The sequence below is a fragment of the Octopus bimaculoides genome, chromosome 18 (genome assembly GCF_046866305.1).
Source record: "Octopus bimaculoides isolate indiv1 chromosome 18, ASM4686630v1, whole genome shotgun sequence".
Lineage (NCBI taxonomy): Eukaryota > Metazoa > Mollusca > Cephalopoda > Octopoda > Octopodidae > Octopus > Octopus bimaculoides.
In genome coordinates, this window is record NC_142945.1 from 35,810,185 (window position 1) to 35,823,699 (window position 13,515).

A 13,515-nucleotide genomic window follows, 5' to 3' on the forward strand; every position below is an offset into this window, starting at 1 on the left:
ATCTCTAAAGCATGAAACTATTAGTTGCTCTTTTGTAAATTGTCTATATATAAATACACACATACACACACATATGCACTCACACACGCATACATAGTTTTACCAGTGTGTGAGTGTGTGAATGTTATGTGTGTTTGTAAGTATGTTTTTCTTTTTTATTTATTTCTTTTTTTCTTTCACTGATAAAATGAAAAACTGATACTTTTCAAAAGTTGCCTTTTGTATATTTGTTCTGTCTCCAATTCTCCAACACATTTTTGTCACTCCCACCATCAGATATACTAGAAAACTGAAACCAACAACACTTTATCATTAATCTAGTATATATGAATCACAGTATGTGTGTATAATGACTAACGCATACATTTCCACAGTTCTCAACCAATTTTCACCAAACTTTACACATGCATTACTTATGTCCCAAGGATGCTCATGCACTAAACATTTTACCCAGAGCTCCCACATAAATGGATCTAAATGGACATAGCTTTTTTGCATGTAAGGTCTTCCACACTTTTTTAATCTTTTTATAAAAGTGAAAGGATTTTGCCTATTTATTTCGACTGTCTACCTGCCATGGTGATTAAATTAACTAGGAACATTGTACGCGATGAATATCCAATACCAAACAATCCTAATCTCCATATTTAAGCTGCACTAAAGTTTGGCCAGCTTACCTTTACCTATTCTGAGTTCCTTGAAAGGTGATGTTCCCTTCCTTCTCTTCTATTTGTTGATACCTTTGTTTACCTACCAATGCATTGTCTCACTTTAAGAATGCTTATTAACCCATCCTTATGATATTTTGACTGGTGTCCATTGTTTCAAATACATTTTAGCATTGTCATTCTAGCCTTTTTTAAACAATCACATATCATTCGTCCCAAAGAATTAACCTTTAAATAAGAGTTTTGCTTCGACTAGTGAAAGCTATATGTATCTTTCAGAAAGCTCCATATCAATTTAACTTTATGCAACATTCACTGATAGTTTATGCACAGACTATGTGGGAAGACAGAATAAAGGGGCTTTTGTTAGCTTATCTCACTCAAAAAATAACTCCTTTTGTTATTGAAAAAAATAAACTCACAGGGGGGAAGCTTCGACATCTTCCATCAATTTCCTTACACCATTACGTGGCTATTTCTGACAAGAAATTTCACTTTCAAGTAAGACAACTATATTTTGTAGTCATTATCTGTAATCTGCTCCCAAAACACTTCAGCAGTTTTGCTTTAGATTACTTGCAAACTTATATGTTCTTTGATCATTAAAGTGCAACAATAACCAGCCTTCAATTTGATTTTCCATTCCTAGGTTAATCGGAAACATAGATTGCTGTACTACTCATAAATCTTCTCAATAGTTCAATTATTTGGTGAAAAAAATACCACTAAAGCAACTTAAACTGTCCAAAGGACAGTTGCATTTACTTGGAACAATATAAAATATATAAGTAAATTAATATATCTATATTGTCTCAATTCACCTAAATATTAGATGGTACCAAAGTTCCTGAGAATTTTAACTATGATGGACTAATGTTTACCATGACAAAATCTAATGCTATTAAAGTGGATCTAAATCTAAGAACAGGTTCTTAAGATATATTCTGGGAATTCTGAAGATATTTGTATTACATTAGTTTATAGTACTCTTTTACTTGTTTCTGTCATTTGACTGTGGCCATGCTGGAGCACCGCCTTTAATCAAGCAAATCGACCCCAGGACTTATTCTTTGTAAGCCTAGTACTTATTCTGTCAGTCTGTTTTGCCGAACCGGTAAGTAACAGAGACGTAAACACACAAGCATTGGTTGTCAAGCAATGCTGGGGGACAAACACAGACACACAAACATATACACACACATATATATATATATATATATATATATAATATATATATATATATATATATATATATATATACATATATACGACGGGCCTCTTTCAGTTTCCGTCTACCAAATCCACTGACAAGGCTTTGGTCGGCCTGAGGCTATAGTAGAAGACACTTGCCCAAGGTGCCATGCAGTGGGACTGAGCCCAGCATCATGCGGTTCGTAAGCAAGCTACTTACCATACAGCAACTCCTACGCATATTGTTTATGAAACTTTTATCCACGCAAAATCTGAATATCTTTTTATTGTTGAGATTGGGCTTTATCATAAATACTAAAATAAAATAAAAGTGAAGGTAAAAAAATGGCATCAGAATCTAAGAACATTATGGTTGTTGGTTGCATCAGCAAAAATTAGTTCAATAATGTTTGAGAAATGAAATAAGTTTTTTCACCTTAAGAAAATAATCCCAATATTTCTGATAGTCCTACCCTAGTTTACTCAAAAGGGACTGTACTTGAAATATGTCAGGATATTTTTGATCTCCTGAGATAATCTAATTCCATTTTGTGAACTTTGTGTAAATTATCTTCAGTAAAACTTCACGCAAGACATATTTCAAGATAAGGAGCAGAAAAATGGGTGAGAATGAAGAGTGTATTTGGGAAATAATTTTGCAATGGATGAAGACTTAATGATACATGTATGGAGGAGAAAGAGAGGGAGATTGGCAGAGGTATGCATTTGTTGCAAAGAAGTTTAGTATAGAATGATCTGTTTTGCACATACATGCGCATGTAGAGAGAGAGAGAGAGTGCATTCAGATAATGAGCAGTGAGGACTGAGACAGTTTGTGGACTCTGGTTTGAATTTGTAGTACTGCAGTGAGTTCTATAGTACCTCAGAAAGATTTGAACTCTGTATTGCAAGTTAAGAAAACAGTTATCTGTTTTGAAGTGTTTTCTTTAGTTACTGAGGTAAGTTGGTCCTATCCTTTGTACCATTTTGAACTGTTTTTTCCCCTCGTGATAATAACAATAAGAATAAAAATAATAATAATAATAATTCTTTCTTTTTATTGACTACAAGGGCTAATATAAATCAAAAACATTAAAGGACAACACAAGACAATAAACAAAGGGTTTTAGAAAAAATAAGTCCGTGTAAACATTTCATAACGAAGATAACAATATAACTAGTAAAAACTGCCAATAGGGAGAGGTGCTTTGAAGATTACTCGTGGAAAACCCATAGAAGCTAATGGTGCCTGGTCAACAGGGCGAGAGCCCTTTCTCCCTTTTATACCTTTATTTTACAGGTGTAATCTCAGAATTGGTCTCACCTTCCTTTTCAAGTGGAACTTGAAAAAGTTGATGAGGGATTGGCCAAAGAGGAAAGTGTCTGACTTTAGCCCTTTCAAACAGGTCCACCATACCACTTCTTTTGCTACAGCCACCAGGCAAATGAAAATTGCCTTCGTCTCCTGGTTAAAGGAGGCCTGGATGGTCTACTCTAGGAGTTTTAATTTCAATGCCAGACTTGTTTGTGGGCCTTTTGGCAGACATCTACTGCAACTGGCAACAAAACGGGAGAATTTCTACTTTTGTTTGTCGAGGGGTGATGGCACTGCTGAGAAAGGACCCAAACAAGGGGGACATCATAGAAAACTTCTATAATAATAATAATAATAGTAATAATAGTAACAATAGTAGGCACTGCACACATCCTACATAAAACACTTTCAATACAGTATAAATAAGAACACCACAACAAACCACAGCAGATACCCAAAGCACACAGAGCTGCACTCAGTAGTGCAGTGAAAGCACATGATAAAAATAAGACTACTGAATAATAATAATAATAATAATAATAATAATGATGATGATAATACTGTGTTTCTTGTGGAATAAATGTCATTTCAGTGTTACTTGCAGTTTCCCAACCCTACCCTGCATGTAAAAACATGGTAGTACAGGTAACAGTAACTATTTCAGAAATACCCAGAAATATTGGTATTACTATTGTTGTTCTTAGTGTTGTGAACATTACAATGAAAACATTTTCCTAAATGGTTAATGATTAAAGCTACTTTGCTACATACTTCAGAAGTCTGTGATCATCACAACTTCTCTTTTTTTCTTCATTACTGATAATTAGCAGTCATGTAGGACTATTTGCACAATGTTTACTTCATTTTCTTCAATTTTCCCTTTGGTTCTTTTTCTTTATCTTATTATATTTGCATTTTTCTTTTGTAACAGAACAGTCAGGTTACATGTGAACAACTACGAGAACATTACAACAACATGGAATGTCATTGGATACATTAAAGGGGAATTAGAGCCAGGTAAGAGCAATCCTTACATAATATGCATAACTAACTGTTTTTTTGTGGATTGGTGTACTGTGGCTATATAATAGGACAAATGAATGCAGCTGTTCCAGAGATTTATCTCAATATTTTGTTGAAATTTACAAATTAAGCCAACATAAACTAGTGTAGTGTAACAAATACTTAAGAGAAATGCTTTTGTGTTGTGGTTTACATATATAAACATTGAAGCACCCGTTACAGATTTGTGTTGGAAAGTTAAAATATATTCATATTTGTGTGTGTGTGTTTGGGGAGTAACTACTTAACAAAATCTGTGCTTTGGATATCTATCCAAAGTGATTGGTTCAGCAATGATTACTTGCATCTATTTAAATAGCATATGGAAGAATGGTAACTATATAGGCATGGCTGTGTGATACTATATCTGTTAATCTATCTGTGATTCCATTGCACCTCTTATGTGTCCATAATTTACACTGGGTGAAGTGAATGGAATTTCTTCCAGCTCCTTTCGTATATACTGAGCAGGGCCATTTACCTGATGGGAAGAAAGTTTTATCTTCTTTCTTACTAACAACAACTTTGGTCTTTGCTAGGTTAACTTTAAGACCCTTTGATCCTAGGTTTTGTTTCCATACCTGAAATTTTTCCAATTCTGCTAAAGATTCTGCTATAAGAGCAAGGTCATCAGCATATAGCAGTTCCTACAGACACTCAATTTTGAATTACTCTGTTATGACCTGGATGACTATAATGAATAAGAGTAGGCTGAGAATTGAGCCCTGGTGAGCCCCTACCTGTTTGCTAAATTCATCACTGTATTCATGGCCAACTCTCACCTTACTGACAGCACCACTGTCCTTGGCTTATACAGCTCTAACAAGCCACTCCTCTACTCCTAACTTGCTTAGAGACCACCAGAGCTGGGAACTCTGTTGTAAGCTTTTGGCCAAGTACTTTTCCTGCAGCTGTCTCACTAGGAAGATGGCATCTATGGTACTCTTCCCAGGTACAAAACCAAACTGAATCTCATCTAGTTTAATTCTATTTCTAATCAAATGAACTATAACCCTCTCAGTAGCTTTCATGACTTGGTCAAGCAATTTAATACCTCTGTAGTTGTTTCTATCTAAGGCATCACGTTTACGTGTGTAACAGCTAACTATAATACTACTACACCAGTCATTGGGGAGGGTGACTTCCTGAATAACCTGATTAATTTTATGGGTGACTAAGCTGTATCCTACACCACCAGAAACTTTAATCATCTCAGCAGTGATTCCTGATGGCCCAGGGGCTTTCCCTGTCTTCATGTCCTTAATTGCCTTATCTACTATGCTGCTATTATCTCTGATAGCTGGTCACTCAATTGGTTTGATAATTGGTTGACTCTCCTTCTCCCATTCCTTTTCCACATTTAGTAACCTTTCATAGTGACACTTCCACACATCTTTCTTCTCTGAGTCACTAAGTGCAAGTATACCATTATCCATCCGCACACCAAGCTGTAAAAACCATGCAAGAACAGGCAATGGTGCCTGTTGTGGGCCCCTGGCCTTACCAGCTCTAGTCAAACCATGTAATCCATGCCAGAGAACATTAAAAAACTCCTCCTCCTCCTCCTGATTGAATTAAAAAGACAGAGTATTCCATGGACATATGTCCTTAAAGTAATTCTGCTAGAGAATTGATGTAACAGTATGTGACAAGATTAGACTTTTGAACTACAGATTCAGTCATCCAGTGGTCTTCCACACATTTTCTGTCTACCCAGTTTCATTCATAAGAATTCGATCAACCCAAGTTCATGGTAGCTATATAACAAAATCCACACCATGGATAATTGTCATCCAAAGACATTGTTTCAGCAAAGATCATTTATAAAGAGACACTTATACCACACAGCAGGATTGAACCTGAAGCCTCATCATTGCAAAGCAGTCTTCTTAACCATTTAGGCATGCTATATCGAGGAATGGTTAAGCTACATAGTTACCAATACACTCACACACATTACATATGTGTCATGTCCTTATTGTTTAACCAAGGTCAGCTCTGCCCATCCTATATCCTTTCAGATTCAATGTTTCTAAGACTACATTTATCCTATTGTTTTCTTTATTTATTTTAAACACTAGGATGTTGTGGAAAGGAAATTTTTTTTTATTTTCCAGTGACAACACAGACATTTCCTTATTACGTGTCATATGTATATATGCTATTTCTCACGTAGCATTTAATTGGCTAAGATTCAAACATTGTACCAGTTTCATATTCAAGCTGGTCAGTTCCAGCACCTACCTTCAATGTCATTGTAAAATAAACAACCATATCACCAAAATCTTGAAACTGTGAAACTATGTATCGTTAATTCAAAACAATATGAATAAATAAGCATTATATTTGACAGAGTAATTGGAATGCTAAATGGTTAAGTCAGCTAGGTAAAGACTACACCTCCAAGTAATATTCATGTGAGGAGGAGCTGTCTTTTGCTTTGCAAACTAATGAATTAGTTAAATGGAGGATTGTGCTTCATGTGATAGATCAAAAGTGATTTTTGCTCAATTGAAATTGTAATTATGATTTTATAAGTATCAGACTCCCTTCTTTTTCCTGCATATATCCATTCAAATTTTGGTTAATTGAAATTTCAAGAGTTTTCACCTTTGCTTCCTTTGAGAGAATTTTCATTAATGCCTATGAATTTTCTTCTTTTATCATTAATTTTGTCAATCAATTTTGGTTCAGATTATGTTTCATAGCCAGCTCTTAACTACATAATCTACATAACGATGGTACCCTTGAGAAATATTCAAATGTTATTCTTTTAAATTTACTAATCAGTGGATTATTTTTGCACCAAAATTATATATCTCTCCAGGTCATTCTTTAGTTAAGCAGCTTTGTGTTGTCTATGTTATGCCATGATCTAATAGCACTCCAGCCTGTCTGGAGCTATCACCATAGCTACCTGAGATAGGATCCATTTACTCCCTTGCATATCACAACTTAAGTATTAGTCAATAAAAATATTCAGAATTATAATATTATCCCATTTGAGAAATGCTACTTTAATTTTAATTGATTAAAAACTATTGCCAGCTCACCACATTACATACGATAGCCTGAACTTATATATTCTTTATGCAGAAGAGATTCTTTGGGAGTTTTCTAGTATTACAATAAATCAGTTGTCAGATGTATAATGTTGTTCCTACCTATAGCAGTGAAGGGTATCTGTCCTGAAGTATTACCTATTTATTATTAGATAGGAATATGCCATTTCTAGAAACTGCCATTGTAGCAACTTGTTTTATATGGTAGACTTTATTTCATAGATACAAAATCCTGGTGTTAGTTGATATATGATTCACAACTAAACACTTGAAAGTGGCTTTCTTATAGAAGTGGTATTAATGAATCCATCCTCTGTGATTTAGAGTTGGAAATCAGAGAAAGATTTGATGTCTGGATGATCCACTTCAAAGTCTATTTGGTGGTCGAGGTGGTTATTCATGCTGTTTGTCTCCACCCTAAGAAGTCAACATAGATTAAATTATGTGGTTTCATCAAATTTTTGTCCCCAAAGGCTGCTCTTCATTGAACCAAACAGATAGAAATTATGGGACACCAGGCCTAAGCTATACAAGGATTGGGTGGCCACTAACTAATACAGTTTGTTAATTGCATAAAACTCATGTGTGATCATGCTATGTCATGATGAATGTGGATAATTTTCTGATTCTTGTTTGGTGTCTTCCTTCTAATGGCTTCTTCAAGCTTTTTGAATGTCTCAGTATACTGCTTGTTGTTCAAGATGCAGCCACATTCTTGAAAGTGATGGAGATACCCTTGTCATCTGCAACTATAACTTCCTGTGTCAATCATTGGCTCTTGAATTTCTTAGGCTTTGGAGAAAAGTTGGGATGCTATTACCACAGTTCATCTCATGTCACCAGATCAGAAAAAAAAAACATGTCTTCAAGGTAGATCTTCAAATGCTTCCAGAGTAGACTTCCACTACTCTCACTTTCAAATCATGTGCCATCTGGTGAAGTACCCACTTTGCACACATTTTCTGGTACCCAAATTATTCTAACCATTTCTGTAATACATTGTGATGACAGTCCAGTTGTGTAGCAAGCTCATAGACTGTGATTCACTTGTGTCTATCATCCACTCACTGGTGTTTTGTGTCAGTGATTGCAGTTGGTAGTTTCCTACTGTGTGATTTGTCTTTTGTGCTGGTTGCCCTTTAAACTTTTTCACATGTCTATGTACATTTCTCTTGTCACTGGTGTCATCTCTGTAAACATCTCATAACCTTCTGTAGGTGTTCAACAGCCTGACGGCTCCTTTGTCAGGAACTTAAAGACAGCATGTTGCTTCTACTTGTTAGCCATCATTTACCTGCAATGACAAAACAGGCAGAAGAGTTGTAGAGGAAAAGTTACTCTACCAACACATGCAATTCTTATGACATATGTCAGTTAAAACATGTGATGCCTACATTTGTACCCTCAGTACAACCCTTGTGTGTCTATGTAATATATATATATATATATATATATATATATAAATATATACACTCTCTGAGTGGTTGGCGTTAGGAAGGGCATCCAGCTGTAGAAACTCTGCCAAATTTAGATTGGAGCCTGGTGTTGCCATCCGGTTTCACCAGTCCTCAGTCAAATCGTCCAACCCATGCTAGCATGGAAAGCGGACGTTAAACGATGATGATGATGATGATGATGATGATACACACACACAGAGATATATAGAGAGAGATAGAGATAGATAGATAGACAGACATACAGACAGACATACATACACATGCACACACACACACACATTTACATATGTAATACACACAGACTTGCTTATTCCTTTACTTGTCTTTTTCTTTCTTTTAGTCATTCATCCATTCTTTCTTGTTTTTCATTTATTCATTCCTCCTTTTTTTCATGATTCTCCCCACTTCAGTACATGACATTATTTTCAATTTTTCATCTTGTTCTCTGTGTTTAAATACAATATAGCTTTTTGCATCTGAACAGCCTTTTGTTGTATTCATACGTGTAGTCTATTATTATAGACATGTTGTATAAGTGCCTGCATGCACGCAAGTATGTACATATGTCTGTATTTCTGTGCCTATGATTATGCATATATATATATAAATAAATATATATATGTGTGTGCGTGTGTGAATATTTGAGTGTACACACATACACATATGTATATATTAGATAAAATCATACAAGTAAAACAAGGAAGATTATGATAAGGTAAGGAGAAAACCAACAAGTGAATAATACATGAAGTTAGATAAGTAAAAATACGTGATGGAAAAAAAAGTATAGAAAACAGAACAAAACATTAACAATCACAGAATGTGTACAATGAAAATAAATTTGCCACATGAAAAGATATATATGTGATGTTTCAAGTTATATCCTTTATCAAAGAAAAGTAAAAAAAAAATAAAAAGGTGGAGTAGGAAGAAACAGTGGAACAATACCTAATTTTGTAACATCTGTTTACATTTCAGGCTATTTAAACCAGATAAAAAGAACTTTCTTTTTTAGTATGTATGTCTGTGTTTGTGTGTGTGTGTGTGTGTGGGGGGGGGGTCCATTAATCTGAACAACAATTTGATTACTCAACATTATGTAGAGTGTAAGATATGTGAAAAAATGCATACCAGGTATTTGGTTATCAACTTACTTGTAGCATATCAAAAATACAACAGGTGTCCATTCATTGTTGTTGTTATGTTGTTTTATTCAACTAAAATGAGGCCATTAGTTGATGGTAGACAGTGTAAGAGATGTAATTGTGTTGCTATGCAACTACTTATTTCCTTTTGGCTTGGTCAAACATTTTGCATCAACATTCACCTACATGTCCCTATATCTGTCTCTGTATCCTCTTCTAAATGCTCATTACAGCCATATCACACTGAAAACACCGGTTCTCATCTGATCACCAAAGTTGAGCAATATCAAGCCTAGTTAGTACTTAGATGGGTGACCTCTTGGGAAACTTAGGTGCTGTTAACATCTTTTAAAGGTCTAATGACTGAAACAAGTTAAATAATAAAAGAATATAAATAAATGTGGTTTTGAAGGCGCAGGAGTGGTCGTGTGGTAAGTAGCTTGCTTATCAACCACAAGGTTCCGGGTTCAGTCCCACTGTGTGGCACCTTGGGCAAGTGTCTTCTACTATAGCCTCGGGCCGACCAAAGCCTTGTGAGTGGATTTAGCAGACGGAAACTGAAAGAAGCCCGTCATATATATGTATATATGTATACATATATATGGATATACATATATATATATATGTATACATATATATGTATATACATATATATATATATATATATATATATATATATATATATATATATATATATATCAGACTGGAGCCTGGTGTTGCCATCCGGTTTCACCAGTGCTCAGTCAAATCGTCCAACCCATGCTAGCATGGAAAGCGGACGTTAAACGATGATGATGATGATGATATATATATATATGTATGTGTGTGTATAGGTTAATGTGTCTGTGCTTGTCCCTGCAACATCGCTTGACAACCGATACTGATGTGTTTACGTCCCTGTAACTTAGCGGTTCTGCAAAAAGAGACCGATAGAATAAGTACTAGGCTTACAAAGAATAAGTCCTGGAGTCAATTTGCTCGACTAAAAAGGCGGTGCTCCAGCATGGCCGCAGTTAAATGACTGAAACAAGTAAAAGAATAAAAGAATAAAATGTGTGCATATTTGTGGCAATTTACACACACACGCACAAACATCTACATATTCATACCCACATATGTTATGGGAGGTAGACATATGTAGATTCGAATGTGTGCAGTCTTATGAGACATAAATAGATAGAGGATCAGAGACAAATAAACAAAATACACAAACTTACTGATAAATTGATAAGCATAAGGGAAGATAATTAAACAAGCAGATAAACAAGTAGACAGACAGAACAATTGACAAACAGATAAATAAATACAAAAGTGATTAGATAATTAGACAGACAGACAGCTAGATGATACCAAATCTTTTATTGTTCTGATTTTTATGTTTGATATATAAGAAAAATTCTGTTTTTTTTTTTTTTTCTAAGAAATCCTTTGATGGAAAAACATTGAATTAATTTGCCAATATTTTTCTCAATTATACTAATTACTTTCCCATTAAGTTTGGATGTTAATGAAAATATGAATTAAATTATATTAAATAATGTTTGTGTATGTATATATATATATATATATATATTCTGCTTCTACTTCAGATCGGTATGTCATACTGGGAAATCATCATGATTCTTGGGTTTATAGTGCTGTAGATCCTTTGTCTGGGGCTGCATCTTTGACTGAGATCACACGAGTTCTGGGAAATATGTCAATGGAAGGTAAATAAAATTTCTGAAGATTTTGTAATTGTTCTTTGTTTGCAAAAGGTAGTGCAGAAATGATCAGGTATCTGACTAAATACTTTGAAGTATTCAGGTACATGTTTTTTTATTCTTGAATTTAATACTTTACTCTACAGGAAGTAGTAATACCTATAGTCTTTGGAGGAACCAGTGAGATTGGTATCGTTGATGTTCTTCATGCTTGAAGTTACTTTAGGATTGATAAAATGTATACCAGCTATACCCACAGTTCATTCAACTGCTTATATCCTCCTCCTATAAAATTGAAACTTCTTTCAGTGTGAGATATTATTATTATTGCTTGCTTATAATAATGATGATAATAATAATAATAATCCTTTCTACTATAGGCACAAGGCCTAAAATTTGGGGGAGGGGGATAGTTGCTTACATTGACTCCAGTACTCAACTGGTACTTAATTTATCAACCCTGAAAAGATGAAAGGCAAAGTCAACCTCAGTAGAATTTAAACTCAGATCATGCAGACTGATAAAATGCAGCTCAGCATTTTGCCTGGCATGCTAATGATTCTGCCAGCTCACTGCCTTAATAATAATAATGATAATCATAATAATAATAATAATAATACTTATTGTCAGCATCACTACTACCATCATTGTTGTTGTTAGTCGGTGAAATTACAAAAGCAAGTAAGCTCTAGAATAAAGCCTTTGTGATATTTAGCTACATCACTTTAGAAGCTGAGTTCAAATCCTACAAGGACTGACTTTGTTTTCAGTCACTCCCTAAGTTTCCTGTATCATTTAGTAAGGCTGGAGTGGCAGTGCTTATGACCCTTTACAGGGCTTCCAAGATTAATGGGAAGGAGGCAGGAGAGGGTTCTCAAACCAGAAACTTGGCCTGAATGCAAGCAGCAACATGATGTCAAGTAAAGGCACCCAAGGATCAGATGGCAAATGCAATTTGAATTCAGAACGCGAAGAGCCAGAACAGATATTGCAAGGTGTCATGTTCAACACTAACAATTCTGCCAGTCCATTGTCCCAGACTAATTATTTATTAATCCCGCAAAAACCTCAAGCTGACCTCAGCTAGAAACTGGAACAAATCCTAGGCATTAAATTTCAAACTAATTCATCACAATAGGTTGGTAAAAGAATAAACAAATCCTGAGCTAAATCAATTAGCTATACTTGCTTGATTCTCTGTACATTTCTCACTTTTTACTAATGGTAGAAATCTTTATTACTATCTGAGAGCAGCAGAGAAAATGGTATTTAACTCTTGGCATTTTGCCAACAGTAGGAATCCTTATTTTCTGCAGTGCACTTAACAAGATGATATTAATTTCATCTCTTATTCCCTGAGAGCCTGTAAGCTCAAACTCCATGGAAATGATAACAATGGTGTATAAAGAAATCATCATCATCGTCGTCGTTGTCGTTTAACGTCTGCTTTCCATGCTGGCATGGGTTGGATGGTTTGCCAGCATGGAAAGCGGACGTTAAATGATGATGATGATGAGGCTGATAATGATGATTTCTTTATACGAAAGCATATAACCCACCATGGGACTTTGAGTTACATCCATAGCTTGTGCCTTAGTGTGGTGGGTCAAAAGGCAGTAAGTCTAGTGGAATCAGTACTTCCCTAAGTTATTGATTATTTGTAATTGGAGACTAGAGACTCACCCTAAAATCAAAGTTGTATAATAACCTTAGATTACAAAGAACTTCTAATCCTTTAATGGTGCTTACATACCAGCGATATACTTAATGCTCTCCTTTACAAAAATTGCTATTATTATCTTGAATAAATAGAAGATAAATTTGACCAATCAACAAGAAATGACAAGCCCAGAGTTTTGGCAGCACCAAGCATTAGAAATATCTAAAACATTTGGAATGATTGTCTAGTGTC

The 13,515-nt window shown here is 34.9% G+C and overlaps 1 protein-coding gene and 1 pseudogene across 9 annotated transcripts in view; both read left to right on the forward strand.

The window, feature by feature from the left end:
- Positions 1-13,515, forward strand: part of LOC106867954 (N-acetylated-alpha-linked acidic dipeptidase 2) — a 670,339-nt gene that overhangs the window by 607,703 nt on the left and 49,121 nt on the right. For all 9 annotated transcript variants that reach the window (XM_089365978.1, XM_089365976.1, XM_089365974.1 and 6 more), the window contains 2 exons: positions 4,106-4,191; positions 11,490-11,609. In XM_089365978.1, the coding sequence (XP_089222104.1) occupies positions 4,106-4,191; positions 11,490-11,609 (206 nt within the window). The remainder of the gene's footprint in view (positions 1-4,105; positions 4,192-11,489; positions 11,610-13,515) is intronic.
- LOC128249965 (5S ribosomal RNA) lies at positions 10,126-10,244 on the forward strand (annotated as a pseudogene).